Source organism: Dipodomys spectabilis, unplaced genomic scaffold (assembly GCF_019054845.1).
Source record: "Dipodomys spectabilis isolate Male_0828 unplaced genomic scaffold, ASM1905484v1 ptg000207l, whole genome shotgun sequence".
In the NCBI taxonomy this organism is placed as follows: Eukaryota; Metazoa; Chordata; class Mammalia; order Rodentia; family Heteromyidae; genus Dipodomys; species Dipodomys spectabilis.
The window spans coordinates 11,643,943-11,666,022 of record NW_024870884.1 but is presented as its reverse complement, the minus strand read 5'-3'; the positions used below and the strand labels follow the sequence as shown (position 1 = coordinate 11,666,022).

At 42.5% G+C, this 22,080-nt stretch overlaps 1 protein-coding gene across 3 annotated transcripts in view; it reads right to left on the bottom strand.

Annotated features, from left to right (window-relative positions):
• The window catches only part of Sgpl1 (sphingosine-1-phosphate lyase 1), a 45,274-nt gene extending 30,634 nt beyond the window's left edge, over nt 1-14,640 (bottom strand). Inside the window, exons 1-2 of one of the 3 annotated variants that reach the window (XM_042696388.1) lie at nt 14,585-14,640; nt 13,992-14,064 (exon numbers count right to left, since the gene is read on the bottom strand). In XM_042696388.1, the coding sequence (XP_042552322.1) occupies nt 13,992-14,018 (27 nt within the window). In that variant the 5' untranslated portion in view covers nt 14,019-14,064; nt 14,585-14,640. Of the gene's footprint in view, nt 1-13,991; nt 14,065-14,482; nt 14,502-14,528; nt 14,551-14,584 lie in introns of those variants that run through there. The other 2 variants (XM_042696389.1, XM_042696390.1) reach the window with 2 other exon arrangements.
• Nucleotides 14,641-22,080: the final 7,440 nt, after the last annotated feature.

Genomic DNA, 22,080 nt, shown 5'->3' with positions numbered 1-22,080 from the left:
TCATGGACTGAATGCTTATATTCCTCTAAAACTTCTATGGTGAAATCTATCACCTAAGCTTATGCTATTAGAAAGTGGAACCTCTGGGAAGTGATCAGCCCATGAGGGCTGAAAATGCAGACCTCATGGAAAGGATAGTGCTTTAAAAGACACCTCTGTTTAGTAGGAATAATTTCTTTTGTTTGGCATTTTGTTATAATGGCCCAAATGGACAACAACAATACCCATAGTAATTAGACTGTGGTAAAACAAAATTAACACAAGGGAAGTACTGGATCCCATGAGGGCTGTCCATGGAAACTGCCTATCAGCAGCACCTCTGCCACCAGCAAAGTTCTTTGAGACCATTCCCGAGAGCCCATTGTTGCCATCAACAACTTCAATTTTGCAAAGCAGTGGCAGTTCCAATGGAAACCTGGCCAAGACCAGAGATCTCTGTCATCATCAAAGGTATGCCATGACTTCCATTAGCTAAAAAGTCACCTTGTGTTACAGCTGTGGTCAGACTCTAAAATTAAGCAGTGTGGTGTGCATGCATGGAAAGAATCATCACTCCAATCAGCTTTCCTTCTGCAGACATTAATTTCAAATTAAACATTAGAAAGTAACAATGTCAAAAGATGTCTGAAGACATCAGCAACTCTTCAAAGCATTGACTGAAAAATAACAGAACCAGTATTAAAGTCAGCCAAGGACTAGAAAATGCAAACCAATTTTTAAAGGCCTTTAGAATAATATATGAAGACATTCTTCATTAACATTATAAAAATTAAATTAAGCAAGCATACATGTTTTTGTTATTGGTTTGATTCTTAATACAAGCCCTGGGATTCAAACAAATACTTTTAAGAAGATATATAGATTAGATATCTGTAAGTTTTCTAAGTCCAGAGGCAGAATAATATGTTTAATGTAGTTGGGTGGGCCTTGACAATCTTATTGAGTCAGCATCTAAGTGATCACAGAAATTTCATCTGCTGGCATCATTCTAAGTCCCTCTAGGTTACCACAAATAACCTAGGCTCAGTCCCCAATGAAAAAGCACCTCACCACATCAACACTCATTGTGCTCATTGGGCTCTGGGTGATACAGCTTTCTCCTTGGAAAAAAAGGGATGAGGCATTTTTGGGGGGCCTTGACAACAGCACAAACCCCAGAATGGGCCCTGATGCAATTCTCAGCCCCTGGGAAGCATAGAATCTAGCTGCTGAGGAGAACCTTAAGTATCTAGTGCAACATTCTCACTTTGTAAGCAGAAGCCAAAGGGAAAAAGGTGTGCCTAAGCTCATTCATATAGGCTTGTGAGAGAGCAGAGCTCAGGAATCTAAGCCTCCTGACTTGGTTTTTTCTCAAAACTCCAGTCCCTTTCTTCCTCTCACATTCTTCATTTCTAACACAACTGCAAGATTTAACCCCCAACAGTTTTCCCAGAAGAGTAGAAGTCTAAATTTTAAAGCAGGAATCGCAGGGAATGGGGGAGAGATTGATGAAAAACAGTTTTACCCAGTACTTAGAAGATTCTTAAAATCATTTAAAGACCCAGCAGCACTATCCTTACTCTATTTCTGTCCTAAAAATACAAAAACCAAAGACTGTGGTTTTCTTTCATAAAGTACACCAGTACACAAACACTATTGTCTTTGGTGACTCAAATAGCATTAGTGTTATCAGCAAAAACAGATCACAAGCCCAAAGGAAAAACTCCCTTGGGTCATTAAAGAAGAAGTGACAATTGAGCAACAAAGCCAAACAGCTATTCCAAGCAACCAGTAGTGATTATGACAAAAATGTTTGAAGCAACAGATTCATCATTTCTTAGGAGATCAAGAGCAAACCACACACTTCCTCTAAAATTCTACTATGTTGGTCAAGATGCCCAGAATCTGAGAGTTGGTCTCAAGAAGTTTAATGATCAACAGGTTCCCTTCCAAATGTACCTGGTCAAAGTCAGAGCTGTCTGTCACTAAGTACTATTCCACACGCACTTCCAGGTTTACCTGCTCAGCATCTAGCACTGGAGCACTAGGGCAATGCACTTTTCTACCACTAAGATAGTAAACCACCTGGCCTCAGAAAGGAGACAAAATGCCTTGTTTCAAATCATCAGAAGTGCACTCATGGAAAATCAAAGCCTTTAAATGCAGAAAAGCTGATGGGACAAAACCACTAACAGCTTGTTTATATCAAGACAAGGCATCAAATAAGGACAGATGCCAATTCCTTTAACAATTCCAAGTACTTGTAAAATACATCAACAGGTACTGGAGGGCTCTTAAACTAGGAGAAAAGAATAAAATGCATAAAACTGAGTTTAGTAAGCAGAATTGCTATGAGCTGTAGAGGTTAACAGTAACTACAGGGTTTGCAGGTAAATACACTATCTAGCCAAGTGGGCAAGAAAAAAGAGAAAACATATTCAAGCATGACCCTGGTGTCTAAATAAACTGCACCATGAGTTCCCAAAGTCCCCCCAAATAAACAGCTAAATGGCTTTCTGTGCAGGCACAGAGAAGCTATCTTTCAAAGCTCAAAAGAAAGGCATTATCCTTTAAAGACAGGAATAGAGTTCCTTAGATAACAAGCAAGATCTATTGAAAAAGTCACCCATTCCTCCCAAAGGCAAGTCTATTCCTCTGAGCAATTGGAGAAGTGAGCTAAGCTTTTCCCTTTACACTCTTACCTTACTATTAGTATTATATATCTTTCAGAGTTAAAGAAACCTAACAAATTTTTAACTTCTTATAGAAATGCTTTCCCTATAATAGTCCTGCTATCACAGACAGCAGATAGCTAAGACATAGATAGGTACTGAAAACACATAAAACCTAAGTTGCTGAGACTACTTCCCTCAAGATTTCTGACACAGAATTCTGTTCAAAAGATCAAACAGTGGCCCATCCAAGTTCTCTGATAGACTTCAATGACACCAACACCTTTGGAAAGTCTGTCTTTCAAATTGAGACATCAGCAAATGACTTTTAAAAATTGAAATAAGCAAAGGAGGAATTTAATCATTGGAAGAGTTTTGGATGTTTTGATAACATGAAAGGCAAGTGTGGGCTACCTGATGCTGACCAGAAGCTAACTCTTATAAAGAGATTTTAACGTTGTAGATAATTGATGGAAATGCAAACAAGTTTTCATTTGTAAACAAGCCAATTCTGCAAGATTGAGTAACAGTTCAGCTGATTCCTTCCTCAGTGAGGAAGAGCCTAGTTTTGCTGCCATTTTGCATTTATTTCAATAGTCCTTACATAAAAATCCTTCTGTGGACTTCTTTTGAAAACATAATTATCTGCCTAAGTAAATTCAAATCTTTAGCACCATCATTTTATATCTATCTAGGAATCATATTTTCACTTTATTAAAACTATTTTTTAACAAAAGCTAGAAATTACAAAGACAACCCCTAAATTCCCACCAGAAAATGCTCATGAACAAAAAATTTTGAAAATGAATCACAAAGAGTTCAGGACATATTCTCCAGTCAATAACCCCTTCTCCACTGAATTACAGAGGTAGCCTTAGTATGTAAAAAGGTCATATTATATGGAAACACAATTGACTACAGGAACTACTTAAATTCTTCTAGGAAAGCTCTGCAATTACAGAGTGCAAAGATCCACACTACAAAAGGATGCCTGTTGAAAATGTTACAATGAGAAGGGGAAAAAAACAAGAGACCACATAATTTCATATGAAATTATTAAACACTTGCATGAAAGCACAAAAATCTATAGGCAGAAAAGAAACTGGTAGTCTCATGGGACTGAGGAACCAGGGGGAAATAGGGAAGTGACTGCTGAGTACAGCACAGTGGTGCAAGCTTGTAATCCCAATCCTTAAGAGGTAGAAAGGAGGACTAGGAGTTTGATGCCCGCCATACACAGCAATTTTCAGGCCAGCCTTGGCCTACACAGAGATCCTGCCTCAAAAAAATTTTTTTGATTGTGGTAATGGCCAACACAGCTCTGTAAATATACAAAAATTCACTCAGTTACACATTTCCAAAAGCATGATGGCCTAGCAATCCCATCTGTGGTCACCAGATGTTTTCTCAGTTAAAGCTAACCATCTAAGATTCTTTGGATTCATTGGCAATCTCTCTCTCTCTCTCTCTCTCTCTCTCTCTCTCTCTCTCTCTCTCTCTCTCTCGCTCAGAAAAAAAGGTCTGCCTTTTTAAGTTCTAAAAAAATGGGCCAAAGACAGACACTGTAATTTCAGAAATACAATGTAAAATTCTGAACACATAAAAGCAACCATAAGTGTCTAGGTAACTTAGAAATTTACAGATTATATTATAAACTAGACACAACAGGTATTAAGCTATGGGATTTTTTTAGAAGAGTTTATAAACAGAATTACTAGCTGCTAAAAGGATGAAACTCTGTAAAACTACATTTGCACTGGCAATTCCTGAGTATAGGAAAGTGAGAGGGACAGTGACCTCTGAATCCTCCCTCCAGGCAAGCTGGCTGCTCTGCACAATGGCAGTTGTGTGGTCACAGAAAGTCACCACTGAGAATAAAAAGCTTTGGCTCTACCTCAAGCCCTCACCTACAGGCTGTGATTATTAGCACATTACTGAACTTCTACGTGACTGGATTTTGCTTGATTGTAAAAATAAAGAGTTCAAAAGAAAAAAAAGGTTGTTGTGAATACTAAATGAGAAAATGACTGCAGATAATAAAACACTTATTAAGTACTGGATGAATCTGAAATCACTGATGATAAATATTCCCCTTTATTCTTCATAAGCAGCAAGAGAAAGCAATCTTAACAGAGTCCAAGCCAAGTCATAAAGAAGCTGGGAAAAGCCTTAACTAGCTGACACCAGTGTTTATGTTGTATTTTCTTGCAGATAGATGGTGGTAATAAAATACTTCTTAGTAATGAGCTCCCTTCAGTTTGGTAAGAAGTATGCAAAGACAACTCTTAACCTTTATCAATCTACCAAATCAATCAGAAGGTTTCAAGTGCCCTCTTACCTACCAAAAAACAAGACTAAACCAGTTACCTGCTATGTTTGTGGATCATAAACTTGTATGTTTCAGTCACCCAAACAAACTGCTGTTGACTACTACACGGTCATGACTCCTAAGAGAGCATGGGAAAATGCATTTAGAAAGGGCTGGCTAAGGGCTGGGAGATGTGGCTCAGCAGTGGAGCACTCACCTAGCCTGAGATCCTTTGTTCAAACCCCTGCCCAGAAAAGGAAAAGATATAGATGGATATATATTTATGGAAATAATAAACTTTCCCATTTTAAACCCACCTACTGACATACAGTTTACAATAGTAAATTTGTTTCAGAAAGTTTCTAGGGAATATGTTTCTCTAATACTGGATGTAAAATGTAAATATACTACAAGTGTCACTAAGATTATAAAATATCCCAGAGAGATAATGACTATGAATGGTGTTTCACAACTCTAAATTCACTCAACAGGGCCTAATAATATCAGTAAGAACTAAGGTTGATAAAGATCTATTGTACTCATAGACTGACATGTTGAATTGACACCCTTCTGCACAACTATTTAAAGGTATTTAAAAATAAATTAAGTAGAAACTGTGATGTTTCAAAAAAAATAATCAAGGGTACTTTATTCCCATCAAATATTTACTAATATTTATAGACTAGATAAACAAGAATATGCTAGGCATTGCTCTCTGGAAGAACTACAGAAAAGAAAGGGCCATTTCACACTTACAAAGTACCTATACTACTTCACAAGGAGTCCTCAATGCTCTCTTCAATGTGGTATGTAAACATCAAAAAATATTAATAATAATGCAACATTTGTTGCTCAAAGCAAAATCCAAAAGTTATATATTAAGACAACCATAGGGCTGGGAAGGTGGCTCAGTGGTAAAGTGACTGCCTTGCATACATGAAGCCCTGGGTTCGATTCCTCAGCACCACATAAACAGAAAAGCCAAAAGTGGCACTGTGGCTAAAGTGGTAGAGCACTAGCCTTGAGCTGAAGAGCTGAGGGACAGCACCCAGACCCATAGTTCAGGCCCCACAACTGACAAAAAAAAAAAAAAAGAAAGAAAGAAAGAAAGCAAACCATAGCAGGGCACTGGTGGCTCATGCCTGTAATCCTAACTACTCAGAAGGCTGAGATCTGAGGATCACAGTTCAAAGCCAGCCCAGGCAAGAATGTCCATGAGACTCTTTATCTCCAATGGCCACCAGAAAATCCGAAGTGGCGCTGTGGCTAAGGTGGTGGAAGGCTTGCTTTGAGCTGAAGAGCTGAGGGACAGCGCCCAGGCCCAGATTTCAAAATAAAAAATAAAATAAACAAAAAATATAACAAAAAATAATAAAAAAATAATAAAAAATAAAATAAAATATAAAAATAAAATAAAAAGAAAACCATGGTTGGGCACCAGTAGCTCACCCTGTAATAGTAGTTACACAGAGGCTGAGATTCAGAAGATCACAGTTCAAAGCCAGCAAAAAGCCAGAAATGAAGCTATAGTTCAGGTGGTAGAATACCAGCCTTGAGCAAAAATAGCACTCAGGCCCCAAGTTCAAGCCCTATAACTGGTGCGTGCGTGCATGCACGCGCACACACACACACACACACACACACACACACACACACACACACACACACACACACACACACACACACACACACACACACACACACACACACACACACACACACACACACACACACACACCCTACTACTTTAGGTTTCTCTGTTACATAAAGTTAAATCTAATCCTATCTGATACTGTGATTTGGAAATACAAGAAACTTTCTAACTGCCATCCAATAGAAGGAAGTACCTCCCTAAGAAAGGATTCAGGACTCAATTTTGCCAGGGCACTGTGCAAAGAGTTCCTATCAGCAAGAAAGTTGGGACTTCAGGCTTCTAAAAGCCCTTCAGGAAAGCAATTAAGATTCTCAGGCTACTTCTGGGACAGAGCAGCTCTGGGCTTGCCAGAGTTCTGGCAACAAAGACTCTGCCTGTGAATCTATGCTTCTGGTATAACCTTTTCTGTAAGAATTCCTTCTTATCCATTTTCAAGATTCTGTTCAGGCACCAACTTCTCATTTATGCCTTTAAAAACTAACTTGTACTCAACTTCAACATGCTAGGCATTCTCCCTTTCTCTTCTACATTCCCCATCCAACTTTTTCCAACTCTGCCATGTGCCTCATGAGGCTGACCTGTATGAATTAAATCTACGCTGCTTTCCAGGTGGGTTGGACAGATGCTTTGCTCCAGTAAGAAATGAGAGGATGGGAAATCAGTCTAATTTGCTTCCAGTGGGCTCACTGCTCCCAGTGGCTACTTCTTCCCCACCCCACCTTTAGCTAAACTTTCAAGGTTCCAAACAGTATTCCCTTCCTGGCCCTCTCAAGCCTGGGTGATAAAGGCTTGCTGGCTGATGGATGGATGGCAGGACATTCCTTCAGCTTTCTTCAGGCCTGCCCAGCCTTGGACAGGCCCTTGATACTCTGTCACACTGCTGGAGAGTGCCAGATGACTGACACAGCCTTCCCTACTCCTTCCCAGATGGCTCCTATCTCCCCCTCATCCCACAGCAGGATTTTTCTCAGTAATTGGGCTCTGGTATGTTTACACACACACTCACTACAAATCAATTCCCTATGGGAAAGTCTTAACCCCAAGCTGCCTCTCAACTCTGTGTGCAAACTGTATGTAATATTAGATTGAACAAAGAAAGTCTAATTAAGAAAGCAAATGTTACTAAAAATTCCTGACACACAGATTGCAAGCTAAATCAGATAATGGGGGTTGGGGTTTCATCTATTTATAACTCCACTTCTCTTTAGCAAAAAAGGCTGGATAAACTTAGCTTCAATTCATTTATACCATGCTCACTCTCTAATGGCCACTCAAATGTGAACAAACATGTCCCAAAGAATTTTCCCTTTGCCTTAATCTTACAAACAAGAGACTAGGCTCAAATTATAGAAATGAGCTTTCAATGTTCATCTTTCAGTTTATTGCTTAAATACCACTTAGGATTCAGAAAGAAAGCATTCTTGACTTGGAAAGATTAGTTTTAGCTAAAATCCCAAACTAAGTGAAGTTTACTGTTTTCAAAACATGGAAAGAGTACTGAAAAAAAACGTTGAAAAGTATTTCTTAAGAATTTTGCACTAGGGCCGGGAAGGTGGCTCAGTGGTAAAGCATTTGCCTTACATGCATGAGGCCCTGGGTTCGATTCCTCAGCACCACACAAGCAGAAAAAAGCCGGAAGTGGCGCTGTAGTTCAAATATTAGAGCACTAGCCTTGAGCAGGCCCAGAGTTCAGGCCCACGACCAGACCCAAAAAAAAAAAAAAAAAAGAATTTTGCACTATTTTTCTTTTTGTCTTGTTCACTTATCTCTGAGGAGACAAGAGAGCATGGAAATAGAGGTACAGAGGGAGAACAAATGCAGTAGTGGTACTCAGTAGACACTATGTTGAAAATGAACTATGCAACTTGTGAATAGATAGAGACAGGTGGGAAAAACAAGAGAGCAAAGGAAAGGGGGGACATTATGGAAAAAGAAATACACTCATTAGCTATCTTATGTAATTGTAACTCTTCTGCTTTTGTTTTATTATAAAGATGACGTACCATTTTAAGCCAGGCGCAGATGATCAAGGTTCAAAGCCAACCCAGGCAAGAAAAATTCATGCGATTCTTATCTTTCACCAACCACTCAAAAACTCTAAGTGGCTCAAATTGGGAGAGGCCTAGCCTTGAGCAAAAGAGCTCAGGAACAGCACTTAGGCCCAGAATTCAAGCCCTATGGCCAACAAAAAAGAACTTTGCACTGCTACTAATGGAAGAACCCAAAGGTGTAACCTCTCTGAACATTTCAAAGCCTATTAAAAATGAACTCCGGGGAAACGGAAGCATAGGTTTTTGTTGTTGTTGTTGTTGTTATTGGTGGTGGTGGAATTTGCGTTTTGTTTTGTTTTCCTTTGGAGGGCCAAAGGGGAGCACAGAAAGGAAGGAAAGGTAAACAAATGCAAGCATGCTATTCAGAATACTTTATGTTGAAAATGACCTCTGTAACTGTGGGCAGGGATGGGAGGGAAAAATTGGGGGGAAAGCAAAGGAAGGAATGATGTTGTCCAAAAAAGAAATGTACTTATTACCTGGTTTATGAAATGGTAACTCCTCTGTACAACCCCTTCATAATAATAAAATTATATTTTTTAGACAAAGAATTGTGCACTGCTACATAGATTGTGGTGTATATTCTCCAAGATACATTTGCAGAGTAGCAAGACTTGATCTGTAGGCAAAATAACCCTAAGTAACACTAGAAGAGACCCATTAAACACTGACTCATTCCCACAGACACTGGAATGAAGAACCCTCACTGATACTCTTTATCTTTGTTAAAGACCTTAGAGTAGGGTTTCTCAATCTCAGCAGGACTGATATTCTAAGCCAGATCACTGTTGGCTGTGGAGGACTGTGTACATTACTGGATCTTTAATTGCATCCCTGGCCTCTACAAATAGATACTCGTAGCATTTCTCAGGTGTGTCAACCAAAAATGTCTCCAGAGATTTTTTACAAGTCCTTGGAGAACAACATTGCCCTTGGTCAAGAACAACTGCCCTAAACAAACAATTATCCTCAAAGGCCCAATACTAACTGTGATTCACCTATGAACACTAGCCAACTCATTTATCTACCATCTTCAAATGGGAAAAGTACCTTTTCCATCTTGAAAAAATTACAAGTGTTTGGCAACTTGCACTGAGAACACAGATGAAAAGAATGGCTGCCAAGGTCAGAAAAGCTGCCACACAATTGCCTGGTTTGAATACCCCCTGGAAGCATCACAAGCCTCATCAGTAGATGAACACACTCATGCATGAGTTTCCCTAAGACACAGGTAGAAATATTAGAGGCCATGACATGTCACATAAGCACAAACCACCCAAATTAAACAAGGACAAAACTCAGGAAACAGCCCAAGTTCCTTGGACTCAATGGAAGCTGTTATGAGTGGGCTCCCGGTTATCTTCACACTCATTTGTGGTAGTATCCACACAAGTGGTTTTCATCCCTATCAGACACAGTGCTTTAAAAACAAACAAACAAAAAAACATAAAAACCACAAATGTTTTCTAATGTCCTTCAAAGATTGTAACACTGTATCTATAGACACAAATGATTAAATTTCAATATAAAGTCCTAGTTTCATGTAAAAGAAAACAGACAAGATTTTATAACAAAACACACAATTTCAGACAAGACTACTATAATGAAGTATCTTCTCCGAACCCAAAGCTCACATTTCCAAATTGATCTAGGGCAGAACAATTCCACCCCTTCTGTCTATCCAAACCCTCTCCTTATTAGTCACAATAGTCAGCAACTTCTGACCCCCTACTAGGAATGGAATCCAAAGGCTGTGTCACAAAGTAGATGGGGGAAGGGATCTGAAGTCAGACCACTTCAAGTAGATGGGGGAAGGGATCTGAAGTCACACCACTTCAAGATAACCGCTCCACTTAACTGCAACGGTAGTCACGAAAGTCACTATAAACCTAGTTTTCCATCTATTAATAGAGGATGCCAACATACTTTTCGAGAGTTCGTTATTTGTTTGGGGATTTATTTTTATTTATTTATTTATTTTTGCCAGTCCTTGGGCTTGAACTCAGGGTCTGGGCACTGTCCCTGAGCTTCTTTTGCTCAAGGCTAGAGCTCTACTATTTGAGCCACAACACTACTTCTGGCTTTTTCTGTTTATGTAGTACTGAGGAATCCAAACCAGGACTTCATGCATGCTAAGCAAGCCCTCTACCACTAACCCACCTTCCCAGCCCCAGAGCTTTTACAAAAGTTAAATGAGAGGGCTGGGATGGTGGCTCAGTGGTAGAGGGCTTGCCTTGCATGTACAAGGCCCTGGGTTTGATTCCTCAGCAGCACATAAGCAGAAAAAAGCCAGAAGTGGCGCTGTGGCTTAAGTGGTAGGGTGCTAGCCTTGAACTGAAGAACTAGGGACAGCGAGCACCCAGGCCCAGAGTTCAGGCCCACAACCAGGAAAAAAAAAAAAAAAGATAAGTGAGAATGTAGAGAAGCTACTGATGCACTTACAGTGCATATACTTGATAAATTTTACCTATAGAAGTTGTATTATTATTCTTGAATCCCGTTTCCTAACTTTTGCTCATCTTATTCTAATAGAAAGGATGGGTGACTGAATATCTATTTATCAGAGACAGTTTTTCATTCATTTATGACCTTTCATCCCAGTTGGAGAGCCAATCTGCCTTATATGTCATAAAGAGTAGATAACCTGGAGCTCAGATTATGGTAGTTTCATGTACAACTGATACCCAGCCATGGTCACTGTCTCTACATAATTTAGGCCCATACAGCCCATTAGCCAAGAAAAGATGACAACTCTTCCAGTAAAAGTACTACATGCAACCTGTATGTTGTCTCAGAAAATGACTGTTGAAGGCCGCTCATATCTAGGTGAATTAATTCCTTAGAGCAACAAACACCACCCCTAAACATCCTAGTGAGAAAGTTGACAAAGTATAGCAACAGCTAGAGACATATTTTAAAATAAACTTATTCCAAATAAGTATTCTGAATAAATATAATCATAGCCATACTTAAAGTAAGTTCATGGGTCCCCAAAGAAATAAGCACAACTCTGTACGTGGAGAAATATCCTACCTATAAATAGAAATGGAAGCTGTAATTTACATAAACACCAATCTATAAGAAGAAAACTAGAAACTGCCAATTGTTACAAGCCATCCTACGTTAACCCTCCAAGATGTTAACAGCTTCTGCTGAGATTACTAAGGGACTGCTGAGGGTTGAGCAATGGAGGGATGGGAGGACTTGATTCCTTTGCTTATTTATAGTTTCCAATGTTTCTAACAGTGCTCTTATAAATAAAAATTTTTATTATCTACTGAAAATTTCATGAGATTTGGGGCAAGAATTTATTTTAGGTGAACTCTTCCTTAGACTCTGAAGGATAAACCAAGTATCCCTATCTCTTACACATGGCCTAAGATTACTCTTGCTCCTCTCCTTAAACCAGAAAGGCTCACAACTTAGCTGCTTTCTTCTTCTTCTTTTTTGGTCAGTTGTGGGCCTGGGTGCTATGCCTGAGCTTTTCAGCTCAAGGTGAGCACTCTACCACTTCAGCCACAGAGCCACTTCCTTAACTAACTTCCTTCTTCTTCATCCTCCTGCAGACCTCACAGGTTTGCCACTATAAGAAGGCAGCATGAGGTACAAGAAAATCTCACCACTAGTTTTGGCTAATTTCTGAGGGACAGACAACACTGTGTAGTGAGATATTGTTCCTAAATCACTGACACTGCATAAGGGCAAATCCACCTCAGAGGAGTGACTTACTAAATAAAAACTAAACCCAGAAATTTTTTATGTTGCTATTTGAAACCTATAGGCTCCCCTATATTTTCACACCAAAAGCTTATGTGGAATAATATGTGTGCCAAGAATAAAAAACCATTCTGACAGGCATCCATTTGGATAGTTAGCTAGGGGGGAAAATACACCATGATGTCAAGAGCCAACTGGGCAGTGGCTCAGGCTTGTAATCCTAACCGCCCAGGAGGTGAATAGGGAAGATGTCAACTTGAGACCTGTCTGGGCAAAAAGTTCATGAGAACCTTCCTCACCCAATTAAAAAAAAAAAAAAAAAAAGGTAGGCCAGTCACAAGAGGCTTACCCCCTGTCATACTAAGGTACTTAGAGGTGGAGGAAGATAGTGTATCTAGGGCAGCCATGGCAGTAAAGCTTCTCAACAAAGAGAAAGTGGGCACAGTAGTACACAGCTATTATCCCAACTTTGGAGTGGGGAGAAAAAAATAGGATTGTCAAAGTTCTAGCACATGCCAGAGCAGAAAGACCCTATCTTGATTTTTTTTTAAATTAAATTTTTTAAAAGGCTGGAGGCATGGCTCATGAAGTCCTGAGTTCAAACCTCAGAACTGTCAAAGATGAAGAAGAGGAGAGAAAAATTGACCTCCACCGAAGTAGGGAGCAACAGAACTTAAACTCAGACTATCTGAAGCCTTTATTAAAAAGGTCCTATATTCAGAGCACTACAAAAAGATACACTATTTGTCTTCCAAAGAATCCTGACTGTAGTCTAAAAACTAGTGTACTCAAAACTAATACATGGCAGACCCTGATAAAAAGTAATACTAGTTTAAAACTGTTCTAATAGTATAAGAGAGGAGAGTCACCTGCAATAATCTTTTTTTTTTTTTTTGTCGGTCGTGGGGCTTGAACTCTGGGCCTGGGCGCTGTCCCTCAGCTCTTCAGCTCAAGGCAAGCGCTCTACCACTTGAGCTACAGCGCCACTTCCGGTTTTCTGGTGGTTTATTGGAGATAAGAGTCTCACGGTCTCTCTTGCCCATGCTGGCTTTGAACCGCGATCCTCAGATCTCAGCCTCCTGAGTAGCTAGGATTACAGGCGTGAGCCACCAGCGCCCGGCTTGCAATAATCTTGAGAGAAAAAAAAAGGTTTAAGAATTATTTGTATGGGGGGGGAGGGGTAGAGAGATCCTGGGGCTTGAACTCAACACCTGCACTCTGTCCCTGAGCTTTTTTGCTCAAGGCTATCATTCTACTACTTGAGCCACAGCTCTACTTCCAGCTTCTTAGGGGCTGATTAGAGATAAGAGTCTTCCAGACTTTCCTGGCTACGCTGTGATCCTCAGATTTCAGCCTCTTGAGTAGCTAGGATTACAAGCTTGAGACATTGATGCCAGGCTTTGATTCCAGAATTTTTAAGTTCTACCCATAATGGATTCCTATACTTAATCCAGCCATTTATTCATCCTGGTCTTCATCCCCAAGTAAAAGGTGGCAGAAATGCTCAGCCACCAAAAGCAAACCTCATAAGGTAAAACTCACCATCAGAGCCTTTGGGCTAAAAAATACAAGTTAAGGAACAAGGGCCTTCTTAAGAGGCTGGGACTCACCAACATCACAAGGTCTGTGGCTGGCATCTTCCTCTCCCGAAGTCCCAGCCCTGAGCCCCTCCTTCAGCAGTGCCTGTAAAAGGGGAACAGGTCTGTTTACTTGTAGAGCTTTATGGAGTCTCCCCAGCCCGCCTCGATTTCCAAAGCAGCCAAGTCCAGGTTCTCTCTCCCTCCTGGAAGATCCACACTCCACCCACCCAAAATGAGAAATCCAGAGTCCTGCTGCTACTGGCAGCCAGAGGATACTAACCCGGACCCAGACTCCCACAAAGCCCGAACCTGGGTCCCCCCCAGGCCGGGCATCTCACACCGAGGGCGAAGGGAAAGGGTCCCCAGAGTCCAGCCGAGCACCTGCGTGCCTAGCGCCCCAGCGCACCCCACTTCACCCCGCCACGAGCGCGGGGCTCCCGGGGAGCTCGGTGCACCACGGCCTCCCACCGCCCACACCCGGAGCTCCAGCCCACCAGGCCTCGACCACCCAGCCGCCTCACCCAGCCGGCCCGGCCCGGCCCTCCCCGCCAGAGCCCGCGGCCGCACCTCCACCTCCTCGGGGCAGCCGCCGCCGGCCAGCTCCTCCCTCCCAGAAAACTCACCTCCCGCGTTGCTTCCCCTAGCGCCACTGACCCCGACTGCCTAGCGCAGGCTCCGCCCACCGCCGCTGAGATTGAAGGCGGGACCCGAGGCCCCGCCCCGTCCTCCCGGAAATGGCCCCAGAACCACCTCCCTCCTGGCGTGCATTGGCCCCCCCCCACCGCAGAGGACGTCACGACGCCGGCGGCAGACACGCCCTTTCTCCCTCCACCCCCGCAGAACGTGTGCGCCGCCTACTGGCGAGCTCGGAGCTTTGTGTTCCACCTGGGAAGGTCTCTGGTGGCTTGAGAAGGGCCCTCTGCCTGTCCCTGAGGGTTACCTGCTTCTTCTCCAGCCTACCCTTGTTGAAAGCTGACTTTCTGGATGCAGTGGATGACTCTGAGCCCCTAGAGAGTTTTCCCACAGAAAAACTGACCCCACCAAGCTACTGGACCTAGGGTGTCCAGAAGAGGCCTGTGAGAGTTTCATGGGTCTCTTCCCTGGGTTAGAGACCTGACTTGTCCCCAAGGTTGATGGAACCTGAAGAAAACTACATGCACAGTTGTTCAATGGAAATAACATCCCCGAACTTGTCTCCCAAAAGAAAAGAATGACTATGGGTTCTTATTTTCAGGAGCGATATTGGGAATCAACTAATATTTAAGTCAAAAGGGTCCATCAGGGTCACAAAGGTCACCATCCATTTCCAGCTAAAAAGCAAAACTCCACTCTCAACTAGGTTACCACTGATTGAGGTTGTTAGGATACTTATTTAGGTGAAACAGAAGGCAGTATCTTTGCATCCATGACTTGCTTACAGTATGCTTTTTTCATAGATTACAAGAAGTCTAGATGCACTCTCAGTATCTAAATAGGAATTAGGTACCAACGAGTTACCCAGTTCCATATCCACTTGTGAAATATTGCTAGGACGCCCAAATAAGAGCCTTATCATCACTACCATCATGTTTTTCTGGTGCTTTTAGGATGAAATTCCTTGTTATCAACACCTGCCCTCCTTTGCATTGTTTCCCAGACAAGTGAGTGCCAAAGAAAAAAGGCCCCCAAGAAAATCAGCCAGGGTATCATTGGCCTTCCTCGTCCTTATTTTACCAGAAATTACAGATATCTATACCCTCCAGATCCCCCTGAATTCAACACTAACACCCCATATGCTTTCCTTCTCAATCAGTAAACAAACAGCAATGTCCAGGGGCCTCCTACCAATGCCTGCTCATCAGGAAATACATAACAACATCCCTCCCTTTTCACCTCCCATCCCCTCCCACGTTTTATTTCTTCTTCTGATTACAGGAAACCCCTCCCAGTCTCCTTAGCTTCCACTTCCTATTGTTTGATCTAGAATTTATGTACCCAGACTGGCAGAATGAGAACTGATTCCTTTCTGACACCAGCAGCCAACCTAATTCTTCCAGAAGCACAAACTGTAGCAATCATTGATTGGTCATGACTCCCTTAGGTAGATTTAGGTATACACACTTCATACCAGTAAATCTGGCTCTGATTAAAATGGACATTGCCCATGACCAAGTTAATGAAGCCCCACACTTCACACATAGGCACAAACTCCCACTCTAAAAAGTGGGTATGCCCTTCCCATGCCTCCACTCCTGTCCTTGACATCCTTTGCTATGCTGGAGTCCTTCTTTGGTGGCTCACCTCAGGTCTGGATGGCAGGTAGATCTGAGGAGGTTTGAAGCCTGAGTACTGTACTAGAAACAGTTGGCCCACAAGAGAATCCCTCGCAGGAAACCAATGAACAGTTCACAGAATACCAGAGCAGCTGCAGGAAACCAGCAAACTGCTCCAGCTCCAGTCTGGGTGGATCACAACAGAACTGTCCATCAATGGGGAAAGAGGCATAGGGAATATCCACAGCAGAAAGCAAATGCCCAGAAATTGCCACCCAGCAAGGAGTACCAAGACCCGAGTCTCTGTGATCTGATGGCTTGAGTGAGATCCTTGGCCTTCCCAGATACATGTCCCAGGTGCCAATTTCCCAAGTCACTGTGATCAGCCCTCAGAAAACTATAAAGTCTTCCCAAGGAAATACTTCCCAAAGAGACTCTCATCTTGGACTATTCAGCCAACCCGGAAAAACATCAAAAACAGAGGATGACTTTACCAAAAATCAAACCAACACAAGCTTCCTTTGGCAGAAGGAAACCAGCAGGAACCGCAGAACAGCTTTGAAGGCAAGTAGACAGTCTCTACTCAAACACCATTGTCTTTGACTCATTTTCATCCAGATGTAATGCTTGTTTGGGTGGTACTGGGGATTGAACTCAAGCACTCTGTCACTTAAGCCACACCTCCAGCCCCAGATTTTCACTTTTTTGCATGTTGAAATAATTAAAATGACTTGAATATAAAGCTGGCACTCAGATTAAACCATGTGTTGCAGCCTGCAGGACATCTTGGACAGCTTGGCTTTTAGGTTTCATTCACAGCCCTCTGTCCAGCTCTTCCTTTACCAATATACAAGGTTTTTCCCCCCTCCACTGCCAACCAACCCAGCAGGTAGGAGGGGGTGGGTGATGCCTTCAGAGATTCATGATTCTTTAAGATCAAAGGGGAAACATGACATTTCAACCATATCCAAGCTGTGCATCCTGTGAGGTTAACAGCTAAACGAAGTCAAATAGGGCAGTGTTTGTGGAATGCACAGAAGGTAACAGCCTCATACTCCTGATTCCTAGTGCTTGGTTGCTTCTTCTGTTCTTTTGTTTTCTTTTGAAGGTAGTTAATTTTCCTCATTTCTATCATCTTCAATTTCAACTTACTGGATTTTGCAAGCCAAAGGCAAGGCGATTTTTGAGTTTGTTTTTGTGCTAGGAGAGGGGCTTGAACTCAAGGCCCAGGCTGATGCACTACCACTTGAGACACATCTCCATTTCCCACTTTTTGTGGGTTAATTAGAAATAAGAGTCTATTGGATTTGTCCACCGGGGCTGGCTTCAAAACTGGACTATCAGATCTCAGCATCCTGAGTAGCTAGGATTACAGGCAGAGCCACTGACAACTGGCAGCAAGTTATTCTAACTGCATGAGTTGGCCTTCTGGTTGCAAAATGGGGGTTAATAATATTTCTCTTATTACTATTGTGACAACTGTACCCACGTTTATGTACATGTTTGACCTGCCCCACAACTGGGCATGTTCAAACAAAGCCCCAGTCAGAACTTTGTGATGTTAAGACCAATGTAGCTTGACACATTGGTCAAGACCTAATTCTAACACATTGAATTGTCCTTCTAGGAAACCCTACCTCTCTAGGACTCCCCAGTCTTTCCTGAAAGCCACCAGATTTCTGTATGTCTGCTGATCTTATTGCTTATAGATTCTGAGTCGCAAACCCACCAGACCCAACACCCTTGTTTATAACAGCTTGGTGTTTGGGGAAGGGGGTTGTTTTACTTTTGTTTTGGTGATAGTTGAGGTTGAAATCAGGACTTCATGATTGTTAGGCTGGCGCTCTAGTGCTGAGCCATGCCCCCAGCCCTGTTTTGTGGTGATTATTTTTAGGATCAAGTATACTTTCTGCTCAGCTAGCCACAGTCGCTGGAATCACAGATGCACATTACCACATCCAGCTTTTCTCAGTGGACATAAAGTGCTTACCTGGAACCAAGATCCTCCCAATCTCAGCTTCCCAAGTACCTAGGGTTGCAGGTATCAGCCCTGAAACCAAATTATTGGATAGAGGAGAAATTTTCTTTTTTTTTCTTCTTTCTTTTTTTTTTTGGGGGGGGGGGGAGGGGTCCAGTCATGGGGTCTGAACTCTGGGCCTGGGCGCTGTCCCTCAGCTCTTCAGCTCAAGGCTAGCACTCTACTACTTGAGCCACAGCACCACTTCCAGCTTTTTTTTCCTGCTTATGTGGTGCTGAGGATTTGAACCCAGGGCCCCATGCATGCAAGGTGAGCACTCTACCACTGAGCCACCTTCCCAGCCCGAGAAATTTTCTTTCCATCTTCCAGGAGTTCAATAATTTGTCTAAAAATATGTGAACTGACAGTAGACAGATTAATGGAAGAGAATCATATGGATTTATTCTCTGCCTATGCTTGGAAGCCCCACAAAAGATGAGACTTGAAGACAGAGTTGAAGCTTATATAGCATCCTGAGCTACAGAAAGGACTAGGAGCTAAAGGTTCTGGCAGGGTGAAAGGGCAGCAGGTATGAGAAGGAAAGGAATGATTGGTAAATATCTTGTTATGGAGAAAAAAAAGCAAGCTGCAGAATTTCCTCAAAAGGAAAGTGCTAACTGTCATGAAGTCTGCTAGGACCACACACCTCTCCTGCAACATAGATAATCTTCCCTGGTTGACCAGATTGCTGGCTGAAGAGAGCGATACAGGACAACTAAGTTCCTTGTTGGATGGTCTATCTTTAAAAGAATTCTAAAGAGCCTTTCCCTATGCCTCAGAGCAGAAAGAGGGGCAAGAGACTGGAGAGAAGTTCAGAGAAACCTTAGTTCTTTATCTCAGAGCCCACACTCAGCATGCCAAAGCAACAAGGACTCAATTAGAATTGTCCCATAACTATGCACCATCACCGTGAGTGGCAGAGCTACAGGTGCAGATCTGTCAAGGAGCTTGGCTTGACTGAGAGTAGGCACAGAAACCTGAAATAAGCCAGGACCCTCCTCCCCACTTTACAGGGTATATCCCAGCGATAAGGAAAACCAGCCACTATAAAAACCAGCTTGACCAGAACAAGATTGAACTTTAGCTTCTATAATCATGCTTGCTTTCTGCATCATTTCCTGCATACCCTATAATTTCTGAGAAACTGTCACATATCTGCAATTTTCTGAAATTGTAACTTTGGGGGGAAGACTGAAACACACAGCAACCAAAATTTCTGTGTTTTACTCCTAAACCTATATCTTCCCTTTGCAAAACAAGTTATTCTGGGAAACTTGACCCCCATGTACATCCCTCTCCAGACCTAAACCTGCTTACAAATACTCTGTAAGCCCTGTACTCAGGGCTCAGACTTTGTGGCTAGCCTAATAAACCTGAATTATTTCCACTTCTCCTGGTGTTTTTCTTGGTTTCTCAATGGTCTGTTCATTTTCCATCACATTTCAAGACAGAGGTATTGTCTTGGTGACAAAGTCTGCAAGCAGTCATCCTCCATAGGGAATGTGATTTTCCAGAACTATAGGTTAAGAGCTGACAGAGCTTTAAACACAATGACCATGACAACTACGTGTAACAATACTCCTTACTGCAGGAAGAGCATACAATAAAACCTAAACTAACAAAAAGAAGAACCACTTCTCAGATTGTTGCCTAAAGAGACATGTTCTGGCAGGATGGAAGACATTAGGTCTTGGGACAATTCTACATTGTGAGGGGCTGCATGCCATCACTGAATGCTGGAAATTCTTTATCCCAGGTGCTGGTGGCTTATACCTGTAATCCTAGCTACTCAGATGGCTGAGATCTGAGGATCACAGTTAGAAGCCAGCCTGAGCAGGAAAGTCTGTGAGATACTTGTCTCCAGTTAACCACCAAAAAGCCAGAAGTAGAACTGTGGCTCAAGTGATAGAGTGCTAGCCTTGAGCAATAAAGCAAAGGGAAAGTCCCTAGAGGTCCAGTCCCAGTCCCAGCACACAATAAAGTAATAACAAATAATAATAACATCATGATGATCATGATGATGATGATGATTCCACCTCTCTGTCTCCATTTTCCAGGAAGGGCTGACTGTCACCCAGTTATTTGATTGAGTAGGTATCTGTCCTGGTTTGCTGTGGGGATAAGCATTGTTGCTGGAATGCCCTGGGATGCCAGGCCTACTTGTTGACACAGATGGGACCTAATAAAGAGGCTCAGGGAAACCTAAATCCTAGGTAAACAGAGGACCTGTGGGGTAATTACAAACCTGGGCACAGTCTCTCCTTGCCTCACCCTGTAGAACCGGTTTCCAGATTGACTCAGAGGAGCTGGACTTGGAAAGGCTGGGCAGACAGCATCTCTATCTCCAGTGCAGAGATCACTGCCTTTCATCCTTTCATATCTTTAAAAACTAAAAAAAGAATTTTGCCAAGTAGGTTTTTGAAAGTCTAAAGGCACAGTTCTGTGCATTGACCCAGGCAGAGCGATCAATCAAGGACAGCCTGAGCCAAGAGCATAGGACAGCAAATTAGCCCAGCAGAGGATCCAGGAAGAGGTCCAGTTCAGCCAACTGCACACACTCCAGCCAATGAGACAGGAAGAGGCAAGAGGAAGGAAGGGCCTTCTCCGAAGCTGCAGGTGTGCAGGGTAGGTGTGGCAGATGCACGTGCCTTCTAGGCCTAGGAAACACATGTGATCTGCCTCTACCTGGGAATCTAGGTCTCTGGCTCAATTCATTTGCTCACTCAAGGCTAGGTTACAATATCCTGGGTGTGCAATGAATCACTGAGCAAAACAAAAATCTTAGCCCTTGTTCAACAAAGCAAACATAATAAATAAGCAAACTATAGAGCAAGTTAGAAAGTGCTAGGACTAGGAAAAGAAGAAAGCCAAGCCAAGTACAGGGAGTAAAGAGGGTAGGTCACAGGTCATGGGCGCTGAAATTTTAAACAGAATGATAGGAGACACTCAATATTTCTCTCTCTCCCTTTCTCTCTCTCCTTCTCCCTCCCTTCCTCCTCCCCCCCCCCCCCCTTATAATACTCCTGCTTTATCCTTCCAAGTACTGGCATTACTGCTGTAACCATACCTAGCTTGAATTTTTCCAAGACCAATACCCCGTAAGTTGTCTCCATTTTATTTTTACTTCCTCAGTTTTCAGAGATGCTGGGGATCAAATCCAGGGCCTCACAAATGCTCAGCAAGTACTCTACCACTGAGCTATGTTCCCCAGCCCTGTCTCAATTTAAAATGTATGTTGTCCTGGGGGCTTGCTAGGGTCAAGGGCTAGTCTCACTGTTTTCGCTAGTCCTACTTTGGGCTCTTTACCTTAAGCAATGGGAATGGTTTGGGTACTCCAAAACAGAACCCAGGTAAAAGGCTTGTTCCTGCTCTATGAACACTCTTCAAATGTTACCAGCAATGCCTCTTCAACTTATGGTAGAGGGGATTTCCTTTTTCCCATATTCCCTAGATGTTTTTTATTGTTTCATTTTGTTGAGGCAGGGCCTCACTCTGTGGCATAGACTGGCCTCACACTCTCCCAACTGCTGGATTACAGGCATGTACCTCTACACGTGGCTTGAACTTCTGTTTTCTCATGGCAGGCACAGAAGGGTTTCCCTCAGCCTCACTGCTTTCTCAAGCACCAGGTCTCATCTCCTCTAAGTGCTGGAAGCAGATTGAACATGCAGGCCACACTTCATTCTTAGCAACAGGAAATGGCAAACCAGTACTATTTCTGGATGAAAGAAACTTTTGTAGGTCTGTGTTGTTTCTTGTTGCAATCTGCAACAAGATTTATCTTGTGACCATGATGGAATGGCTAGAATCACATCTGTTTGTTAACTGCATCTTTCCCCTTAAAATGTGG